At 41.8% G+C, this 19,293-nt stretch overlaps 1 protein-coding gene across 1 annotated transcript in view; it reads right to left on the bottom strand.

Moving 5' to 3' along the window:
- Nucleotides 1-5,345: 5,345 nt before the first annotated feature.
- Nucleotides 5,346-19,293, bottom strand: part of itga1 (integrin, alpha 1) — a 158,529-nt gene continuing 144,581 nt past the window's right edge. Inside the window, exons 16-21 of the mRNA XM_048596039.1 lie at nt 15,237-15,372; nt 12,247-12,327; nt 6,988-7,064; nt 6,541-6,630; nt 5,494-5,596; nt 5,346-5,357 (exon numbers count right to left, since the gene is read on the bottom strand). Coding sequence (XP_048451996.1) covers nt 5,346-5,357; nt 5,494-5,596; nt 6,541-6,630; nt 6,988-7,064; nt 12,247-12,327; nt 15,237-15,372 — 499 coding nt within the window. The remainder of the gene's footprint in view (nt 5,358-5,493; nt 5,597-6,540; nt 6,631-6,987; nt 7,065-12,246; nt 12,328-15,236; nt 15,373-19,293) is intronic.

The raw sequence follows: 19,293 nt of genomic DNA, 5'->3' as shown, positions 1-19,293 counted from the left end.
CAGTTCTGAGGAAGGATCACCGGACCTGAAACATTAACTCTGTTTTTTCCTTCACAGATGCTGCCAGACCTGCTGGGCTTTTCCAGCAACTTTGTTTTTGTACTTAATTGGTCAGTGCTGGTCTTTCCCAAGGATCAAAGATTCAAGGGACAGAAATCACAGCACTGAGAACTGTCAGTCAATTACAAGGCAGCAGCTCTCCATTGCAACTGTGTCACCAAGGGAGCAGTGGTAGCTGGTGACAATGCACCCACAGGGGCCCAAAATCAGTGAGGGACCCAAACTGCTGGTAAACAAGAGCAGGATGGGGATAATGGGTGTGGAGGAGGATCAGAAGAAAGGATACAGGATGGCTGTAAGCAGCACCTCCTCACCTTCTGATCCCTCATTTAGGCACCACATGCCTTTTAATGAGGGGCTCTCTCCTCACCACTATACCAGAGTCCACAGGCAAACCTGACAGAGTTTACCCTTTGGGGTCCCTTGTGGGGACTGCCCTGTCAACTGCTGATTGAATATCAGTAACGGTGAGATTCAATCCACTCAGTTAGCAGGAAGGACCTGTTGCCCTGCCAGAAATGCTGATACCCCAGCCTGCCACTGGGTACCCTGCTCCAGGCAGATGATCTAAACCCAATCCCCATCACAGTGAAGGCTGGAGGCTGACTGGAAATCCCAATCACACTACATTACCAGTTTTAATAAGGTTCTCAATTAATCTCATTACCTGCCTGCTATGATATAAAGCATTTGCTTTGCCCCTAGCAGCTCTGCTTGATGCCACATGGGTGTTTTTCCTGGTAGTGGTATGTTAATATAACCAGAAGATTAGAATCTCCTCAGTTGAGGACTGACTCCAAGCTGACTGGCCACAGCCAGTGTACTGTGCACAAGTAAATAAAGGGGAACTTGGTGACAGGACCCGGCCTCTGTGCAGTTATTTCGGCATCCATGTGGCATTGTGTGCCATTATCACCAGCACAGTTGTGATTCAATGCAATCTGACCCAAACAACATTCCAGCAATAATCCTGAAGACTTATGTCCTAGAACTTGCTGCATCTCTAGCCAAGCTGTTTTAGTACAACTAGAACATCAGCATCTACCTGACAGTGTGGAAAATTGCCCAGGTACATCTGTACACAAAAAGCAGGACAAATCCAACACTGACAATTACCACACAACAAGCTACTCTCAATCATCAGTAAAGTGATGGAAGGTGTCATTAACAGTGCTATCAAGCAAAACCTGCTCAGTGATGACCAGTTTGGGTTCCGCCAGGGCCAATCAGCTCCTGACCTCATTATAGCCTTGGTTCAAGCATGGAGGCGAGGTGAGGCTGGCTAACCTTGACATCAAGGCTGCATTTGACCAAATGTGGCATAAAGGAGTCCGAGCAAAGCTGGAGTCAATGGGAATCAGAGGGCAAACTCCCTGCTGATTAGACTCATACTGACATGAAGGAAGGTGGTGATGGTTGTTGGAGGTCAGTATCTCAGCTGTAGGACATCTCTGCAGGAGTTCCTCAGGGGCACGTTTTCCACTCTGTTCATTTGCCTTTTGCCCACAGGGATCAATAACTTTATTCCTGGAATTCTCAATTTCTTTTCTTCTTTTGTGGGATGTGGGTGTCACTAGCTGGACCAGCATTTATTGCCCATTCCTTGTAGAAGGTGGTGGTGAGCTGCCTTCTTGAACCGCTGCAGTCCATGCGCTGCTGTTATGCTCACAATGCTGTTAAGGAGGGAATTCCAGGATTTTCACCCAGTGACAATGAAGGAACTGCGATACATTTCCAAGTCAAGATGGTGAGTATCTTGGAGGGGAATTTGCAGGTCGTGATGCTCCCATGTATCTGCTGCTCTTGTCCTTTGAGACGGAAGAGATTGTGGATTTAGAAGGGGCTGTCTAAGGAGCCTTGGACAATCTCTAAGGTGCATTTTACACACTGCTGTAACTAAGTGTTGAAGGTAGAGGGAGCAGATACAATGCTGATATAGTGGGCTGCTCTGTCCTGGTTGGTGTCAAACTTTTTGAATGTTGTGGAGCTGTATTCATTGAGCAATGTGGGCAGTATTCCATTACACTCTTGATGTGCTGGTTAAATGGTGGAGAGGCTTTGTTTTCTAGATTCCTAGCTTCTGACTTACTCTTGTAGCCTCAGTACTTATGTGACTAACCCAGTTCAGCCTCTGGCAAATGGTATCCCTCAGTCTGTTGACAGCGGGGAATTTTGTGAGGTGATACCATAAAATGACAAGAGGCTACATTTTTAAATATTTGTTTGTGGGATGTGGGCATTGCTGGCTGCCCAACATTTATTGCCAGTCCCAAATTGCTCTTGAGAAGGTATTGGTGAGCTGCCTTCTTGAACTGCTGCAGTCCACCGGCTGTAGGTTGACCCACAATGCCATTAGGGAGGGAATTCAGAGGAGGAGGCTCCACAAATATCAATGATGGGGGAGCCCAGCACATCAGTGCAAAAGATAAGGCTGAAGATTTCACAGCAATCTTCAGCAAGAAGTGGATGATCCATTTCAGCCTCCTCCAGTGGTCCCCAACATTACAGATACCAGTCTTCAGCATTTTTGATTCACTCCATGTGATATCAAGAAACGGTTGGAGACACTGGATACTGCAAAGGCTACCAGCCCTGACAAAATTCCGGCAATAGCACTAAAGACTTGTCCTCCAGAACCTGCCGTTCCCCTAGACAAGCTGTTTCAGTGTGGTTACAACACTGGTATCTACCTGACAATGTGGAAAATTGCTCAAGTATGTCCTGTACACAAACAGCAGGACAAACCCAACCCAACCAATTACTGTCCGATCAGTCTACTCTCAATTATCAGTAAAGTGATGGAAGGTGTCATCAGCAGTGCTATCAAGCAGCACCTGCTCAGCAATAACCTGCTCAGTGACGTCCAGTTTGGGTTCCGCCAGGGCCACTCAGCTCCTGACCTCATTACAGCCTTGGTTCAAACATGGGCAAAAGAGCTGAATTCCAGAGGTGAGGTGAGAGTGACAGCCCTTGACATCAAGGCTGCATTTGACCAAGTGTGGCATCAAGGAGCCCTAGCAAAACTGGAATCAATGGGAATCAGATGGCAAACTCAGCAGTGGTTGGAGTCATACCTAACGCATAGGAAGGTAGTCTTGGTTGTTGGAGGTCAGTCAACTCAGCTCCCGGACATCTCTGCAGGAGTTCCTCAGGGTAGTGTCCTAGGCCCAACCGTCATTGGCTGCTTCATCAATGACCTTCCCTCCATCATAAGGTCAGAAGTGGGGATGTTCGCCAATGATTGCACAATGTTCAGCACCATTTGTGACTCCTCTGATACTGAAGCAGTCCATGTTCACATGCAACAAGATCTGGACAATATCCAGGCTTGGGCTGACAAGTGGCAAGTAACATTTGCACCACATAAATGCCAGGCTATGAGCATCTCCAATAAGTGACAATCTAACCGCTGCCTCTTGACATTCAATGGTATTACCATCACTTAATCCCCACTATCAACACCCTGGGAGTTATCATTGACCAGAAACTCAACTGGACTCACCACATAAACACAGTGGCTACAAACGCTGGTCAGAGGCTAGAAATACTGCGGCGAGTAACGTTCTTCGTGACTCCTGAAAGTCTGTCCACCCTCAACAAGGCACAGGTCAGGAGTGTGATGGAATACTCCCTACTTGCCTGGATGAGTGCAGGCCCAACAACACTAAAAAATCTTCACACCATCCAGGACAAAGCAGCCCGCTTGATTGGCACTACATCCACAAGCATCCATTCACACCACCAACAACGCTCAGTCGTAGCCGTGCGTACTATTTACAAGATGCACTGCAGAAATTGACTAAAATCCTGGCACATTCCAAACCCATGACCACTTCCAGCTCGAAGGACAAGAAATATGGGAACACCACCAACTCCACGTTCCCCTCCAAGCCACTCATCATTCTGACTTGGAAATATATCGCTGTTCCTTCACTGTCGCTGGGTCAAAATTCTGTAATTCCTTTCCTAATGGCATTGTGAGCCAACCCACAGCAGGTGGACTGCAGCAGTTAAAGAAGGCAGCTCACTGCCACCTCAAGGGTAACTAGGGATGGGTAATAAATGCTGGCCAGCCAGCGATGCCCACATCCCAAAAATGAATTTAAAAATTTGAGTGGTGCTAAATGTTGTATAAATCTTGCATGGATTCTGCTCCACTGTAATGGGATATTGTGTAGATGAAAGATGATGAGTATACAATTAAATGCTTGTTGGATTGGTTAGCCTATAACAAAGCCCTTTGTTAATACGCTAGAGGAGGGCTTGTGATAAAGTGGTTCGTATACCTACCTTTAGGCTCAAAACTTTTGGTTCAAGTCCCACTCTAAGCCTTGACAACCAAAGAAGGAGTGTTTATAATGCAGTCAAACAGGTTGAGTACAAACTTGGAAATCATTCATGGTAGGCAGTAAGAACAGGAGAGATTCCTGGTCAGCACGATGATCAAATTGGAGCCTCTACTCTCTCTGTTCAAGACTCCTGACTACATCATACATGTACAAGTGTGTACTGCCTTGGCAACTCCAATTCCTTGCGTCTTCTTGATTGGACCAGTTGGTTAAATGGCCAATGTGACCAGATTGCTGGTAGCAACACAGGGTCAATGCCTGCTTTGGTGGAATTCTGTATATGCCTCCTTGTCCTATTCATCATGGAGATCATGGTATCAGATTTGTCTTCAGACAGACAGCTCAAGAAGAGGAAGAAGAAGAAAAATGCCAAGGCTCATGGAATATAGTCATACCAATTTGGCTCAAGGCAAAGAGCATAGTATCCATCCTTTCCAGTGTGGATGTGGTGGCCAACTCCATAAATACACTGGTGACCCAAGTCTGATGCAGCATCTGATAGCCAACACCTTAGCTTCAAATATTAGACAAGCAGAAACCACCCAAAAATCTTATTGCTCCCTACAACTGAATATATAAAATAAATTGTATAAAATATTGCCTACGTATCTTCCAGCAGGTAAACTATAGATATCTAATTGCCCTCTCTTTCTGGAGAAGAGGGCTTTTGCATGGTCAGTCCTTATGGGGTAACAGGAAATTGAGCAAATTCATGCAAAATATTTAAAAATAATTAGTGGTCATAACTACAAGCTTTTAGCTTCAGTTACCTCCCCCATCCTTACATGTTTCCTGAATTTGACAGTCAATTTTTTTTTGTAGTTTTTGCAGGCAAAAATGTGTTTGAGAACAACATCCTCGCAATTTCCACAACTTCCTGCAAAATAGTTGCCACAACACAATCACATGCTCTTTCAATATTCAAAATTCACTGTATTAGACGTACAGCTGAAGAGATGAAGGGACAAACAGTGAATCATGAACTAATAAACAATTGATAATAACATGCTAACAAATGGCTGTTCAATTTCATTTCAGGTTAATGTTTTATCTGCTATTCAATGAAAATGTTGCTTTTGCTTACCGTATAAGTGATGTCTGCTGCATCACCAATTTCCTCTATGCTGTTAATAACCTCAGGAATTGTCTCATTGGCTGCTATCTTAAAATGGTCATCCTTTATAGTTCTGAGATAAGAAAAAGACATTTGAAGGCAAAGCAGATTTCTGCCTTTTTGTTTATTTTTCAGTCAATAGTTTGACTAAAAAGGAAAGCAAAACAACACCCGCATTATTGTAAGATAATAAGATATAAGAAATCCAGCAAACATGGGGCCAGTTTTGTAACTGAAACAATCAATATTACAAATTTGTGCTTTAAAGGTAAACTCTCTAAGCACAAGTTTATTGTAGGTATTATTGATAGTCTATCAATTCAACTCACCATCAGCTAATATACATTTTGTAATACCTTCAGTGCAAATATATTTTTCTAGCTTCATTTCAGCAAAATTAATTAACATCAGTTTTAAATTCTTAACAACCTACAGAGCATTTATCAAACATTGATGATGACTCCTAGTTGATATGTTAGTATGTAGGTCGCTCCTATATTGCTAACCTTGGTATGGAGTAATATTCACACAGGCAGTCAACGTATGACACATTTAGGATCATTGTTTCTAATACATAATTTTATCTTTGCCTTCATGGGCACCTTAAACTCATGTGGTTTTGGCAGACAGAGGGGAGTTACTGTTTTATCTTGTGCTTTAAGCCAATAGCGATCCTTGCACATTGAGATTCCAGTCTGGAGTTTCTCTGGGCTGTAGAATTCTGCACTTAACTGTCCTTGAGGCTGTTTCTTCCTTATCTCTAAGTAAAGCTCTTCCTGGATGTATTGCAAAGTTCCTTTATTTACAACTGTATATTGCAGGCTACCAAATACAGCTCACTAGTATATTGTGTAAGACCTCTCCCTTTGTATGTGCATTCTAAACTGGTATCTTCTCTTGTGCTGACCTTGCTGATGCCAGAATTCATTTCATCAGTTACATTATCATCATTTAAATGAATCTCAGTATCCTACAGTAACTACAGCTTAGTTCTTTCAAGCCATAAGGACATGTTACCTTGAAAAGAGAAGCCCAGCTTCATACAATACTGGAACCGAGATGGTGACTTCATTGTCAGTCAATGTTTCATTTTGTTCACTGCTGTCACTGAAACGTTAGAAATAGAATTTACATTTCACAAAACCTGTTCTTCTGTAGTTTCAACTTAAAACAAAAAAAACTTTAATAATTTCAAACTGGTGTCACTCAACTAAAAATAGCATGTAATTACAGTTCCAAACTGTTTCTGCTAGAATATTACATTTTAATTCTTTGCAATAAAATATGATCTTGGTTCTTATTTTAGGGCTTTTGGAATCCGTATTCCAATGTGGACAGTTTTCTAAATCAGCATTATTTATTCAATTAATCTTAACATGGAACTTCTATCTATATTTCAGCACAATACCATTTGTAACAATGCAACATTAAATTAAAACCAGTTTCTTGTGTATTTTTCCATACCTTGTTGCCTCCAGGTGTAAGTGAACATCACCGAGGAGATGAGAGCTATTAAACTCGAATTTCATCTTAAAAGAAACCTGAAAATATGACAGAAGGGTAAAGAAGTAAACCAGAACAACAGCATCAGAAAAAAGGGGCAGACCATTGCCATTAATGCCAATCAGCCAGTGTATTTTTATGTCATTGTAATTTCTAATCTCTGCTCTTCAAAAACATATTAATGTTATTGAACTAGTTTTGGATCACTTTTTCTATTATGGCTGGGTTTTAACTTATCTGGCCAATCAAGAACAGAAGATTTTGGTAAGGAAGTTGTGAACCCAGGAGTTGATCTTGGAGAGAGAAGAAGAAGTTGGTTAGGGGCAGAGTGGATTTTGATTTAGGAGGTCAATATTGGGAAATGGGAATGTCAATGCTGTGGTCCTGGTGTGAGGGGAGAAGCCAAAATTGGAGACCTGACGGAGGACAGGAGATGGGGATTTGGAGACCTGGAGGGAGAAGAGGCTTTCAGTGTTTTTGGCGGGATCAGATGAGAAACTGAGAGAAAGGAGATCCCAAGCACAGCAGATTGCTCACAGAACTGGAAGTATTTAGGTTGTGAGATAAGGGGCTAGAGGTTGGAATCCTCAAGGGAGGTGGCTTTGTCCCAAAGAAGACTATTGTATCAGAGGAAAGATATTAGAGGTCTGAGATGCAGAGGTAGTTTGGCAAGGTTCATAGAACTGGATGGAGGGGGAGGATTGGAGGTCTTGTAGGGAAATTTAAGGGGAGGGTTCTTGATAAAGTAGTTTGCTCAGACAGAAAAGCTGGATTGAGAAGGTAGGTGGACACATTGATCTGTTAAAATAGCTCTTGCCAAAGCTTGCAGCCACATTATAATATCTTAAGTGCCAACCCAGTTCCTTGGAGTGGATTTTTTGCCTCCTAAATTCCATAAGGCCATAAGATATAGCAGCAGAATTATGCCATTCAGTCCGTTGTGTCTTTGAGTATAAGAGTTGTGATGTCATGTTGCAGTTTTACAGGACGTTGGTGAGGCCTCTTCTGGAGTACAATGTGCAGTTCTGGTTGCTCTGTTAGAGGAAGGATATTATTAAATTGGAAAGGTTCAGAGAAGATTTACTAGGATGTTACCAGGAATGAAGGGTTTGAGTTATAAAAATAGGCTGGATAGGGTGGGATTTTTTTCACTGGAGTGTAGGAGGTTGAGGGGTGACCTTAGAGAGGTTTATAAAATCATGAGGGGCATAGATAAGGTGAACAGCAAGGGTCTTTTGCCTAGGGCAGGGGAAGTCAAAACTAGGGAGTGTATTTTTAAGGTGAGAGGAGAAAGTTTTAAAAAGGACAGGCACAACATTTTTACACAGAGAATGGTTAGTGTGTGAAATGAACTGCCAGAGGAAGTGGTGGATGCAGGTACAGTTCCAACATTCAAAAGACATTTTGGTAAGTACATGAATAGGAAAGGTTTAGAGAGAATATGGGCCAAATGCAGGCAGGTGGAGCTAGTTTAGATCGAACATGGTCAGCGTTGACTAGATGGACCAAAGGGTCTGTTTCTAATGTTGTATGACTCTATGACTCTATGGGTCTGCTCCGTTATTTGGTCATAGCTAATATGTTTTGCACCCTCATTCTCCTGCCTTCTCCCCTTAACCTTGGTCCCCTTATTAATCAAGAACATATCAATCTCTGCTTAAATATACTCAATGACTTGGCCTCCGCAGCCCTCTGTGCTAATGAGCTCCTTAGAGCCACCACCCTTTGGCTGAAAAATTTCCTCCTCATCTCAGTTCTAAGTGATCATCCCTTCACCCTGAGGCTATGCCTCCAGGTCCCAGACACTCCTACTAGTGGAAACATCATCTGCACATCCACTCTATCCAGGCTTCTAAGTAATCTTTAAGTTTCAATCAGATCCTCCCTCATCCTTCTAAACGCCATTGACTATGGACAAAGAGCCCTCAACTGCTCCTCATATGACAAGCTCTGGGATCATTCTTGTAAACTCCTGCAGTAATGCGCTTTGGCTGAGATGATTGGCCTTCAAAGACTGCAACTATCTTCTTTTGGGCTATATATGACTCCAGCCGGTGGAGAGTCCCCTCCCCCTGATTCCCATTGACTGCAGTATTCTAGGGCTCCTTGATGCCAGTTAAATGCTGCTTGCTGTCCATGGCAGTCACACTTATTTCTTCTCTTGATCTCAGCCCTTTTATCTAAGTTGGAATGAAGGTTGTAATGAGATCAGAATCTTGGATGGCCTGGCAGAACATAACTGCACATCAACAAGTAGGTCATTGTTGAGTTAGTGCCTCTTGATAGCACTGTCAAGACTCTTCTTTCACTTTCCTGATATTTGAGAGCTGATTGATGAAGCAATAATCTGAATTGTATTTGTCCAGGGTTCTGTGGACAGGGCAATTACTCACATATCCGGGTAAATGCCATTTGATGTAACTGTACTGAAATAGGTTAGTTAGGGATGTGACAAGTTCTGAAGTACAATCTTCAATACTATTCCTGGAATGCTATCCGGGGCCGTAGCCCTTCAAGTATTCAATGCCTTCAGCCATTTCTTGATATCACGAGGTGTAAATGGATTTGAATCTTGATTGAATGGCAGAAGACCCACAGGCACATTGAAAAGGTTAATGTAAAAAGCTTCTTTTCTCTTCTGAGAGAGTACAGAACAAGGAGTCACTATTTAAAAATTAGAGAGACTGAGATGAGGGGTTTATTTATTGCATAGTAGCTGGTGAGTCTTTGAAACTTTCTTCATCAAAAGGTAGTCAAAGTAGAGTTTTTGAATATTTAGTAAATTGGAGGTAAATAGATTCTTGATAAGCAAAGGTATGAAAGATTATCACATGTACGCAGGATTGAGGAATAGGCCAATCAGAATGGTGGAGTATCACGGAATCATAGAAAGCCTACAGTGTAGTAGGAGGCTATTCACCCCATTGAGTCCCACACTGACCCTCTGAAGAGCATCTGACCCAGAACCACCCTCATACCATATTCCTGTAACCCTAGTATGTTCTAGATGTTGAGTGGCTTTCCCTGATCTGCTCCTAATTCAAATCTTTGTAGGAAGGTTGGCATCTCTAAGGCTGCAAATTTTATTTGAAACTTACAGGTCCCCTCTCCCGGGGCCCACCAATAACTCCTGCCCACATTACTTTCTTGTAAGGCCTGGACCCTCTACAATTGTGGGGCTCCAGTGTGGTGGTGGTGGTTTGGAAGCAGGAGGTGGGGGTTCCTTCTGGCAGACTTTTAGTGGCCCTTTCCTCTGACTGAACAGTGGCTCCAGCTAAGTGGGCCTTCCACCCATGGGGTCTTAATTTTTTTTCTATTTATTCAGTTTGTGGGATGTGGGCTGGCCAGCATTTCTTGCCCGTCCCTAGTTGCCCTTGAGAAGGTGGTAGTGAGCTGCCTTCTTGAACCACTGCAGTCCACCTGCTGTGGGTTGACCCACAATGCCTTTAGGGAGAAAATTCCAGGATTTTGCTCCAGCACAGTGAAGGAATGGTGATATATTTCCAAGTCAGGGTGGTGAGTGGCTTGAAGTGGAACTTGAAGGTGGCGGTTTTCCCATATATCTGCTGCACTTGTCCTTCCAGATGGAAGTGATTGTGGGTTTGGAAGGTACTGTCTGAGGATTTTGGTCAGTTTTTTTTATTCATTTACGGGATATGGGCGTCGCTGGCCAGGCAGCATTTAATGCCCATCCCTCAATGCCCAGAGGGCAGTTAAGAGTCAACCACATTGCTGTGGGTCTGGAGTCACATGTAGGCCAGACCAGGTAAGGATGGCAGTTTCCTTCCCCAAAGGACATCAGTGAACCAGATGGGTTTTTCCCGACAATCGACAATGGATTCATGGTCATCATTAGATTCTTAATTCCAGATATTTATTGAATTCAAATTCCACCATCTGCCATGGCAGGATTCAAAACCATGTCCCCAGAACATTATCTGGGTCTCTGGGTTAACAGTCCAGCGATAATACCACTCGGCCATCACTTCCCCCATGTCGTGCATCTAGTAGATAGTACACGCTGCTCCTGAGTGTCGGTGGTGGATTCTTTTGGATGTACTGCCAATCAAGCATGGTGCTTGAGTGTTGTTAGGGCTGCGCTCATCCAGGCAAGTGGGGAGTATTCCATCACACTGCTGACTTGTGCCCTGTAGATGGTGGACAGGCTTTCAGGAGCCAGGAAGTGAGTTACCCACTGCAGTATTCCTAGCCTCTGACTGCTGCTGTAGCCAATGTGTTTATGTGGTGAGTCCAGTTGAGTTTCTGATCAATGATAATTCCCAGGATGTTGATAGTGGAGGATTCAGTGATGGTAAGACTATTGAATGTCAAGGGGTGGTGGTTGGATTGTCTCTTATTGATGATGCTCACAGCCTGGCATTTGTGTGGCGCGAATGTCACTTGCGACTTGTCAGCCCAAGCCTGGATATTGTCCAGATCTTGTTGCATTTGGACACTGACTGCTTCAGTATCTGAGGAGTCATGAATGGTGCTGAACGTTGTGCAATCATCGGCGAAAATCCTCACTTCGGACCTTATGATGGAGGTAAGGTCATTGGTGAAGCAGCTGATAAGATGGTTGGCCCTAGAACACTACCCTGAGGAACTCCTGCAGAGATGTCCTGGAGTTGAGATAATTGACCGCCAACAACCACGACCATCTTCCTACGTGTCAGGTATGACTCTAAACATCGGAGAATTTGCCCCCTGATTCCAGGAGACAACCCAACCTTTGGCCTTGTTTATGTGTGATTAGTGTATTGGTCAGAGGACCTTCCAGCAAAGATGCAATGTGGGACTCTCACTGAATCTCTAGCCATGGTTGAGACTCCCGAAACCACAGCAAGATTCAAGAAGCACTGAAATTGTACATATGTCAATGGTGTGATTTTGATTCATTCACATAAACACAGTCCAACTGCCTGTATTTACTTTAACCAAGTGGTTAAACACATGTGAGTTTCTGGGTCAGCCTTCCTGCTCCTCGGATGCTGCTTGGCCTGCTGTATTCATCCAGCTCTACCCCTTGTTATCTCAGATTCTCCAGCATCTGCAGTTCCTACTATCTCTGAGTTTCAATGTACAATTTTTGGTACTGTGTAAAATTTGCAAAGAAAGTGGAGTGCATGCAATCTACTGAACCATCAATGAACCAGGTATTTGTAAATATTTCAAAAGCAATGCACTGCCTTCTAGATCGCAAAATTGAACAGTTCCTACCTCTGCTCCAGGTGTGAGAAAGGGATATCCCACTTTACATGTCACATTGTTGGATTCTGTTGGCACGCAATCATCATTTTGCTTTAAGGAGACCAAAAGACATGTAAATTCATTGTTTTAATGGAATAATGATATCAATTATAAAGCATTGATTATTGGCTTTTGACTGCATAATCACCACTGATTTTTTCTACTGTTTTATTTTTGTCCCTCACTTGAGGGGTTCTCTGCATTATGAACTGCTCCTCAGTCAGCAAGGTTACCTGGCAACCTGTTTCACAGGTTCTGTGTACATCTCTCTGTAGATGTACTGGAATATGCATAGGAATGGAAACAGCAGTGACAAAGCTTTGCAAGATATTGCTATAGTCACATGGAAGCACCCACAATTGATAGCATGATGTAAATGAAGAAATGTTAACAAATACTTGGCATTGCTATTTGTGTTCCTTTTTCGAGGAACTTTCTTGTCTCTGGTAGGTAATCCAATTGACATTTAAAACATACCCAGAAACAATTTTAATCCAAGGTAAAACCAAAAGAACTGTGGATGATGGAAATCAGAAACAAAAACAGAAACTGCTGGGAAAGCTCAGCAGGTCGGGCAGCATCTATGAAGAAAAATCAGAATTAATGTTTGGGTCCAGTGACCCTTGCTCAGTTAATCCAAAGTGATCTGATTTAAGAGAAATAAATAAAAATCATTGTTGGAAATGAAGTTGATTATTTCAGCGTACATACTCAGTAACAACTTGAAAAGAGAAATGAATTAAAAAATCATCCAATTATATCAGAATGAACTCTACTAATTATTCATCACCATTTCATTTATGATCGCCCATGTGTAATTGAAAACTAACCTTCCATTTGGTTTTTTTCACAATTGTAGAACAAAATCAGAGCCAATTTAGTTAACTGTCAATATGAATCCAAACATCTGGATGTTATATGTTCAGTGCTTTATACATAAGACATGTTTGAAATTCTGATTTTCTACTGTTGCCATCATTGCAAGCCCTGCAAAATGTGATGACTGAATTGAAATTGATGGATTGTTGGAGTACCTCTGTAACAACATAGCCGAGACAATTTGAAACACATTAGAGAATGAAACAAAGACTCTCCAGAGTAATGTATCCTTTTAGATTTCTTGAGAGTTGATTTTATTATTCGTTTGAGTAGTTGTTTGATAAAGCTTTATGATTGCTCCAGGATTTGCCCTCATTCAAAGCCATATTTTGCTGTCTAATCCACTAGGCAAAAGAAGATTACAGATTCGGAGAACGATACCCAGCATCAAACTAGTTATTTCAGGAAACAGTCCAACTTTGGCAGGCAAACAATTTTAGGCTATTTTTTTACATTGCTATAATCAAGCAGTGAGATGGAAGAACACCTAGGCTTACAATTACAGTAGCTAACACACTACTACATGAAGTGCAGGAAAGGAGAATTGTCCTTTTTACCGTTCAAAAGGAAGTCTTCAACATTGCCTGGTAGATTGTGACATAATACATTATTATTGCTGAAACAATTCAGTGACACTGCCAACTTATGAAGAAGGTCATTGACCTCAATAAACCAATAAATCAGAACTGAAGAAGACCATATTCGACTCAAAATGTAACTCTGCTCCTCTCTCCATTGCTGCTGACAGACCTGTTGAGAATTTTGACCTCTTTCCTGCTTTTTATTTTATACATATCACAGATGCTTTCATTTTTCCAATGAAAAGCCAACCTTGTAGGCCTTCTAATGCTTGCCTTGCGTGCCCATGCTGCAGTGTTTCACCAGTTCAGGTTGCAATTAGACATTGAAAATATTTTGGTGTAGTTACATCTTAAAAGACCCCAATAAAAAAAAGCCTTCACTCTCAAGCCAAGTACGTCAGATATAATCATACATCTGTGAACATGAAATTGCTGCTGAATGGCCATTTTGTCACTGTATTTACTTCTGCTTCAGACTACCTCTTGCTTGCAGGATAAGGTCTCCAAAAAATAAATATGACTCTGAAATAGAACCCTGCATCTATAAACCTTTCAGTTGTTAAGGGTGACTGTAAAATACTGACATTTTAATAGCTATTGTACTTCAGAATCAACTTAATTTGTTGTAAAAGTGGTTTGGGAAGTCATAAATCATGAAAAGTACGACATGAATGCAAGTCTTTCTTTCCATTATCTTTGTACCGAAAGCAGAGATGAATTGATGCCCTCACAGAGTTGAAGATCATTAACATTCCAACCATATTCTTTTTCCACCTCCTAACTCATTTTCACTAGGTACACAGGAGACTGCCACAAAATGTAAATAATATCTGAAGTGGAGTTACATAACCAACATTCTCACAGGCCCTGAAATTTATTTCTGGCAGTGGTCAGGGAGGTTAACAGAAGCAAAACAAAACTCGCAGATGACGCTTTCTTTCTTACAGATTATCAATCTCATTGCTCTCTGCGAAGCATGGATCAATAGAAAAGCTGATCAGGGCAAAGGATCCCATTCGACTGGGATTGCATTCACTGTGTTCAACATTCCCTCCCTTCACTATTGACACAGAATGATAGTTGTGCGTACTGTCAACAAGATACACTTCAGGAACTTACCAAGGCTCCTTCAATAGCACCTTAAACCTGGAAGGTCTACTATCTAAAAGGACAGGAGCAGCATGTACATGGGAATGACCCCATCTGCAAGTTCCCTTCCAATGCACCTACCATCCTGACTTGGAAATATATCACTTTTCCTTCAGTGTCATTGGGTCAAAATCTTGGAATTCCATCCCAACATCATTGTGTTGGTACCAATGCTCAAAGTATTGCAGCAGTTCTAGAAGGCTGTTTCCCACCGCTTTCTCCAGGGCAATTAGGGATGGGCAATAAATGCTGGCAATGATGCCCACATCCAGTAAAGAAATGAAAAAAAAATGACCTTTGTATGCCCTGGTACAGGCACAAAGTTTATCAATAAGATTATTGTTTCCTTACCTCAACTCCAGTGAAATATATGTTTTTAGAAAAGGTCACAGTTATTCTTGAGTTGTAGGCATTTTCCTTTTGGTTTATTAATTTAATCGCCAGACTGAATTTCTTCTGATTAGATCGAACGATGTGAGGTTTCATTCTGTAATTTAAGATCAGTATTTGTCATTTTAAGATAATATAGAAATATTTAAGGTTTTGGAGTAGATCTGTAGCTTGGGTTGTGGGTGTTGAGGTTGGTTGGCTCGCTGAGCTGGTTTGTTGTTCCACAGACGTTTCGTTACCATGCTTGGTAACATCCTCAGTGCAGCCTCTGATGAAGCGTCGGTGTGTTTTCCCGCCTGGTTTTTAACTGGGTCAGGAGATGCCTACAGGAACAGCATCAGAAAGATTCTACACGCCCCGACACACTCATCACACTACCCTACATCAGGAACACGTCAGAACTCACCACAAGACTTCTACGACCGCTGGGCATCAGAGTGGCACACAAACCCACATCAACCCTACGACAAGTGCTCACTCGAACTAAAGACCCACTCCCCACCATGGACAGGACCAATGCCATCTACAAGATCCCCTGCAGAGACTGTGAGAAACACTACATTGGACAAACAGGAAGGAAACTAACAACAAGAGTACATGAACACCAACTGGCTACAAAAAGACGCGACCAATACTCACTCAACTCAATCCACATGGACAAGGAGAACCACGACTTCGACTGGGACAACACCAAGATCCTGGGACAGGCTAGGCAGAGACAAGCACGAGAATACCTGGAAGCATGGCACTCCACAAAGCATGCCATTAATAAACACATTGAACTCGACCCCATATACATTCCACTACGGAGGAAACCCGGAAGTGAGGCAATCCATCGCAATGGACCCCAGAGTTTAAAAACCAGGCGGGAAAACACACTGACGTTTCATCAGAGGCTGCTCTGAGGATGTTACCAAGCACGGTAACGAAACGTCTGCGGAACAACAAACCAGCTCGGTAAGCCAACCAACCTCAATATAGGAATATTATTTTTAATTGAAAAATTGAAGTTGGGGGGAAACATGCAGGATAGCATTGACCTTTGAAGAAATCATGGATTTATTACATTCAGCTCAGTTATGCAAGAAAAAAAAATGTCAATGTGACCATAATGTGAGAAAATCTGTTCTTGTTTATGAATCGAGTTCATATGACCAGGAGAATTCCTGGCTCTACAATTCCAACATTTGGAAATGTCTGGCTGGATATCAGACTTTTGTTCGAGGACAGATTACGTGAGAAGTCGTGTTGGGTGAGGCTGAAAGTGATGAAAAACGTGCTGTGTGAGGAGGGAGGTTGGGCAGGCGCCCTGCCTTGGAGTTCTGGCACTTTTGCTGAAATTTTATAAAAACAGATTAAATGGGAAACATCCCTCCAGCTCCACACACTCCACATCCATAAAATCCATGCCACTTCATGTGCTGTTCTCATTTTTTATTACCCCTCACACCCTCCATGTCACTGCCTGCCTTGTATCCATCTCCATGCTCCCTCATACCCTGCAGGCCAACCTATGCTGTTTAATTACCCCATCCCCTTGACTCTTTATTACTCATATTACAACTTAGTGCCAATCCATGCCCCCTCACTACCACCTTTTGCCTTTATACTTACTGTACTAACTTACTTAGAATCCATCATGGGAAGATCATAAAGTCCATGCAGAGTTGAGATTTCAAAAAAATCTATTAAGGGATGTTCTGTGTATATTCCATATTTCAGTATGGGTCATTTGCTCTGGGTCATTCATAAAAATCTATTTACTACATTTACATTGTTTCAACTACATAATGTTTTATAACAACAAATATTTCATTCAAGTGACCAATCCCTTGTAACAACAAGATTTTGAATTTACAGTCCTATTTCAAGGTGTAATCTGAACCATCAATTGAACAATGAAGTAACAGGAACCCAACTGTGACAACTGATGTGAAATCAGTCATGCAGCAGTAACACAGTAATTAAGGCCTTCAGGCATATGTAAAAAAAACCCCAGTAAAATAGCCTCAGAGATAGTCGGAACTGCAGATACTGGAGAATCTGAGATAACAAGGTGTAGAGCTGGATGAACACAGCAGGGCAAGCAGCATCAGAGGAGCAAGAAGGCCGATGTTTCGGGCCTAGACCCTTCTTCAGAAACGTCGGCCTTCCTGCTCCTCTGATGCTGCTTGGCCTGCTGTGTTCATCCAGCTCTACACCTTGTTATCTCAGATTCTCCAGCATCTGCAGTTCCTACTATCTCTAATATCGTTGAATGTTTATTGGCAGATATCTAAGAAATCAATCACCATTCACATTCTTACAGATAGATTGACTATATCTTTGCATGCATATTGGCTAAGGGTCAAGTGCTGTTTATTAAAAGGTTGAAATACACGATCTCTAACAGGTAAGAAAATCCTGAGACTACAGCCATACTTTGTTTGCATTGTCCATGTTTTTGCCTGTCAATTTCAAACACTGAAAAAAGAGAGACCAGAGTCAAATATTAGATTAGGATGTACTTATATGTACACACCCCACAAAAGTGTCACTCAATCTACAGCTTCAGGAAATTAGGTACGACCACTTTGCACCAGGCACTATTATATTGCCCAGGTTCTTGTTGTCGTGTAATCTTCCCAGGTCCATTGTTTAGAAACATCAATTGTCTGGATCGTTTTGAGCAGACCCAAGCAACTCACAGCATCATTTTAACACATTATCTTGAAGCAGAAACATAGAAAATAAAGGATTTGGAGAAGTAATTATTTTTTATTACTGTTTCATAAAACTTTAACACTTTAATGTTTCAGGTATTTATTCATATCAAGTGTTTTCTGGTTAGACAATATAACATGATACTAAAGTCCCGAAAATTATAGAGATGGCTGAACAGCTGGTGTATTGTTCAGGGATTCAGGTTTTTGGACAAGTGGAATGTTTTTTTGGAATAGAAAAGAGCTGTTCAAAAAGGATGGGTCTAACCCAAACTGGAAAGGGATCAATATCCTAGCAAGGAGATTTGCTAATTCTATTAAGGGAGACTTTATACTGATAGAGAAGGCAAATGGAGGAATTCTAAGTAGCAGTGTAAATGGAAGGATTGATGGGTTAGGTTCTGAATGTGAGGACAGAATGGCAATTAGAAAAGAAGGACAGGAGAGAGTCAGTGTATGTAGTAACTCTGAGGAACTAAATTGCATTAATTCCAATGCAAGGTAAGGCTGATGAACTCAGGGCATGTTTAAGAACATGGGATTGGGATGTCATTGCTATTACAGAAACTTGGCTGAGGGATAGACAAGACTGGCAGTTCAATGTTCTGGGTTATAGATGCTATGGGAAGGCTAGAAAAGGAGGCAAGAAAGGGGGGGCAGGTGTAGTTGGGGGAAGTGCCATTTTTGATTAAGGAATACATTAATGCTGTAACTAGGGAAGATATTTCTGAAAAATCGTCCACTGAAAATATATGTGTAGAAATTACAAATAAGAAAGGAAAGACCGCTTGGATGGGATGGTACTATAGGCCCTCCGATAGTAAGAGAGAAATTGAAAAACAAATATGTAGGGAGATGTCAGATATATGTAAGCATAAGAAGGTTGGAATAATGGGGGATTTTAATTTTCCAACCATTGACAGGGACTACCATAGTGTTAAAGATTTGGTGGTGAAGAATTTGTCAAATATGCTCTAGAAAATTTCTTTATCAATATGTGGATGCTCCTACTAGAGAAGGAGCAAAACTAGACTTTCTTTCGGGCAGTAAAACAGGGCGGGTTCCTGAAGTAAAAGTGGGGGAACACTTTAGGTCTAGCGATCATAGTTCCATTAGTTTTAAAATGGTTACGGAAAAGGATAAGCCTTCCATAAAAGTTAAAGTTTTTAATTGGAGTAAGGCAAATTTTAATGGTATGAAACAAGAACTTTCAAAAGTTGTTTGGAGTCGACTGTTCGCAGGTAGAAGGACATCTGACAAGAGTGTAAAAGATTGTGATGTCAAGAGTTCAGAGGCATTTTGTTCCTGTTAGAGTG

This window comes from Rhincodon typus, chromosome 1, assembly GCF_021869965.1.
Source record: "Rhincodon typus isolate 14 chromosome 1, sRhiTyp1.1, whole genome shotgun sequence".
In the NCBI taxonomy this organism is placed as follows: Eukaryota; Metazoa; Chordata; class Chondrichthyes; order Orectolobiformes; family Rhincodontidae; genus Rhincodon; species Rhincodon typus.
This window is presented reverse-complemented; position numbering and strand designations above follow the sequence as displayed.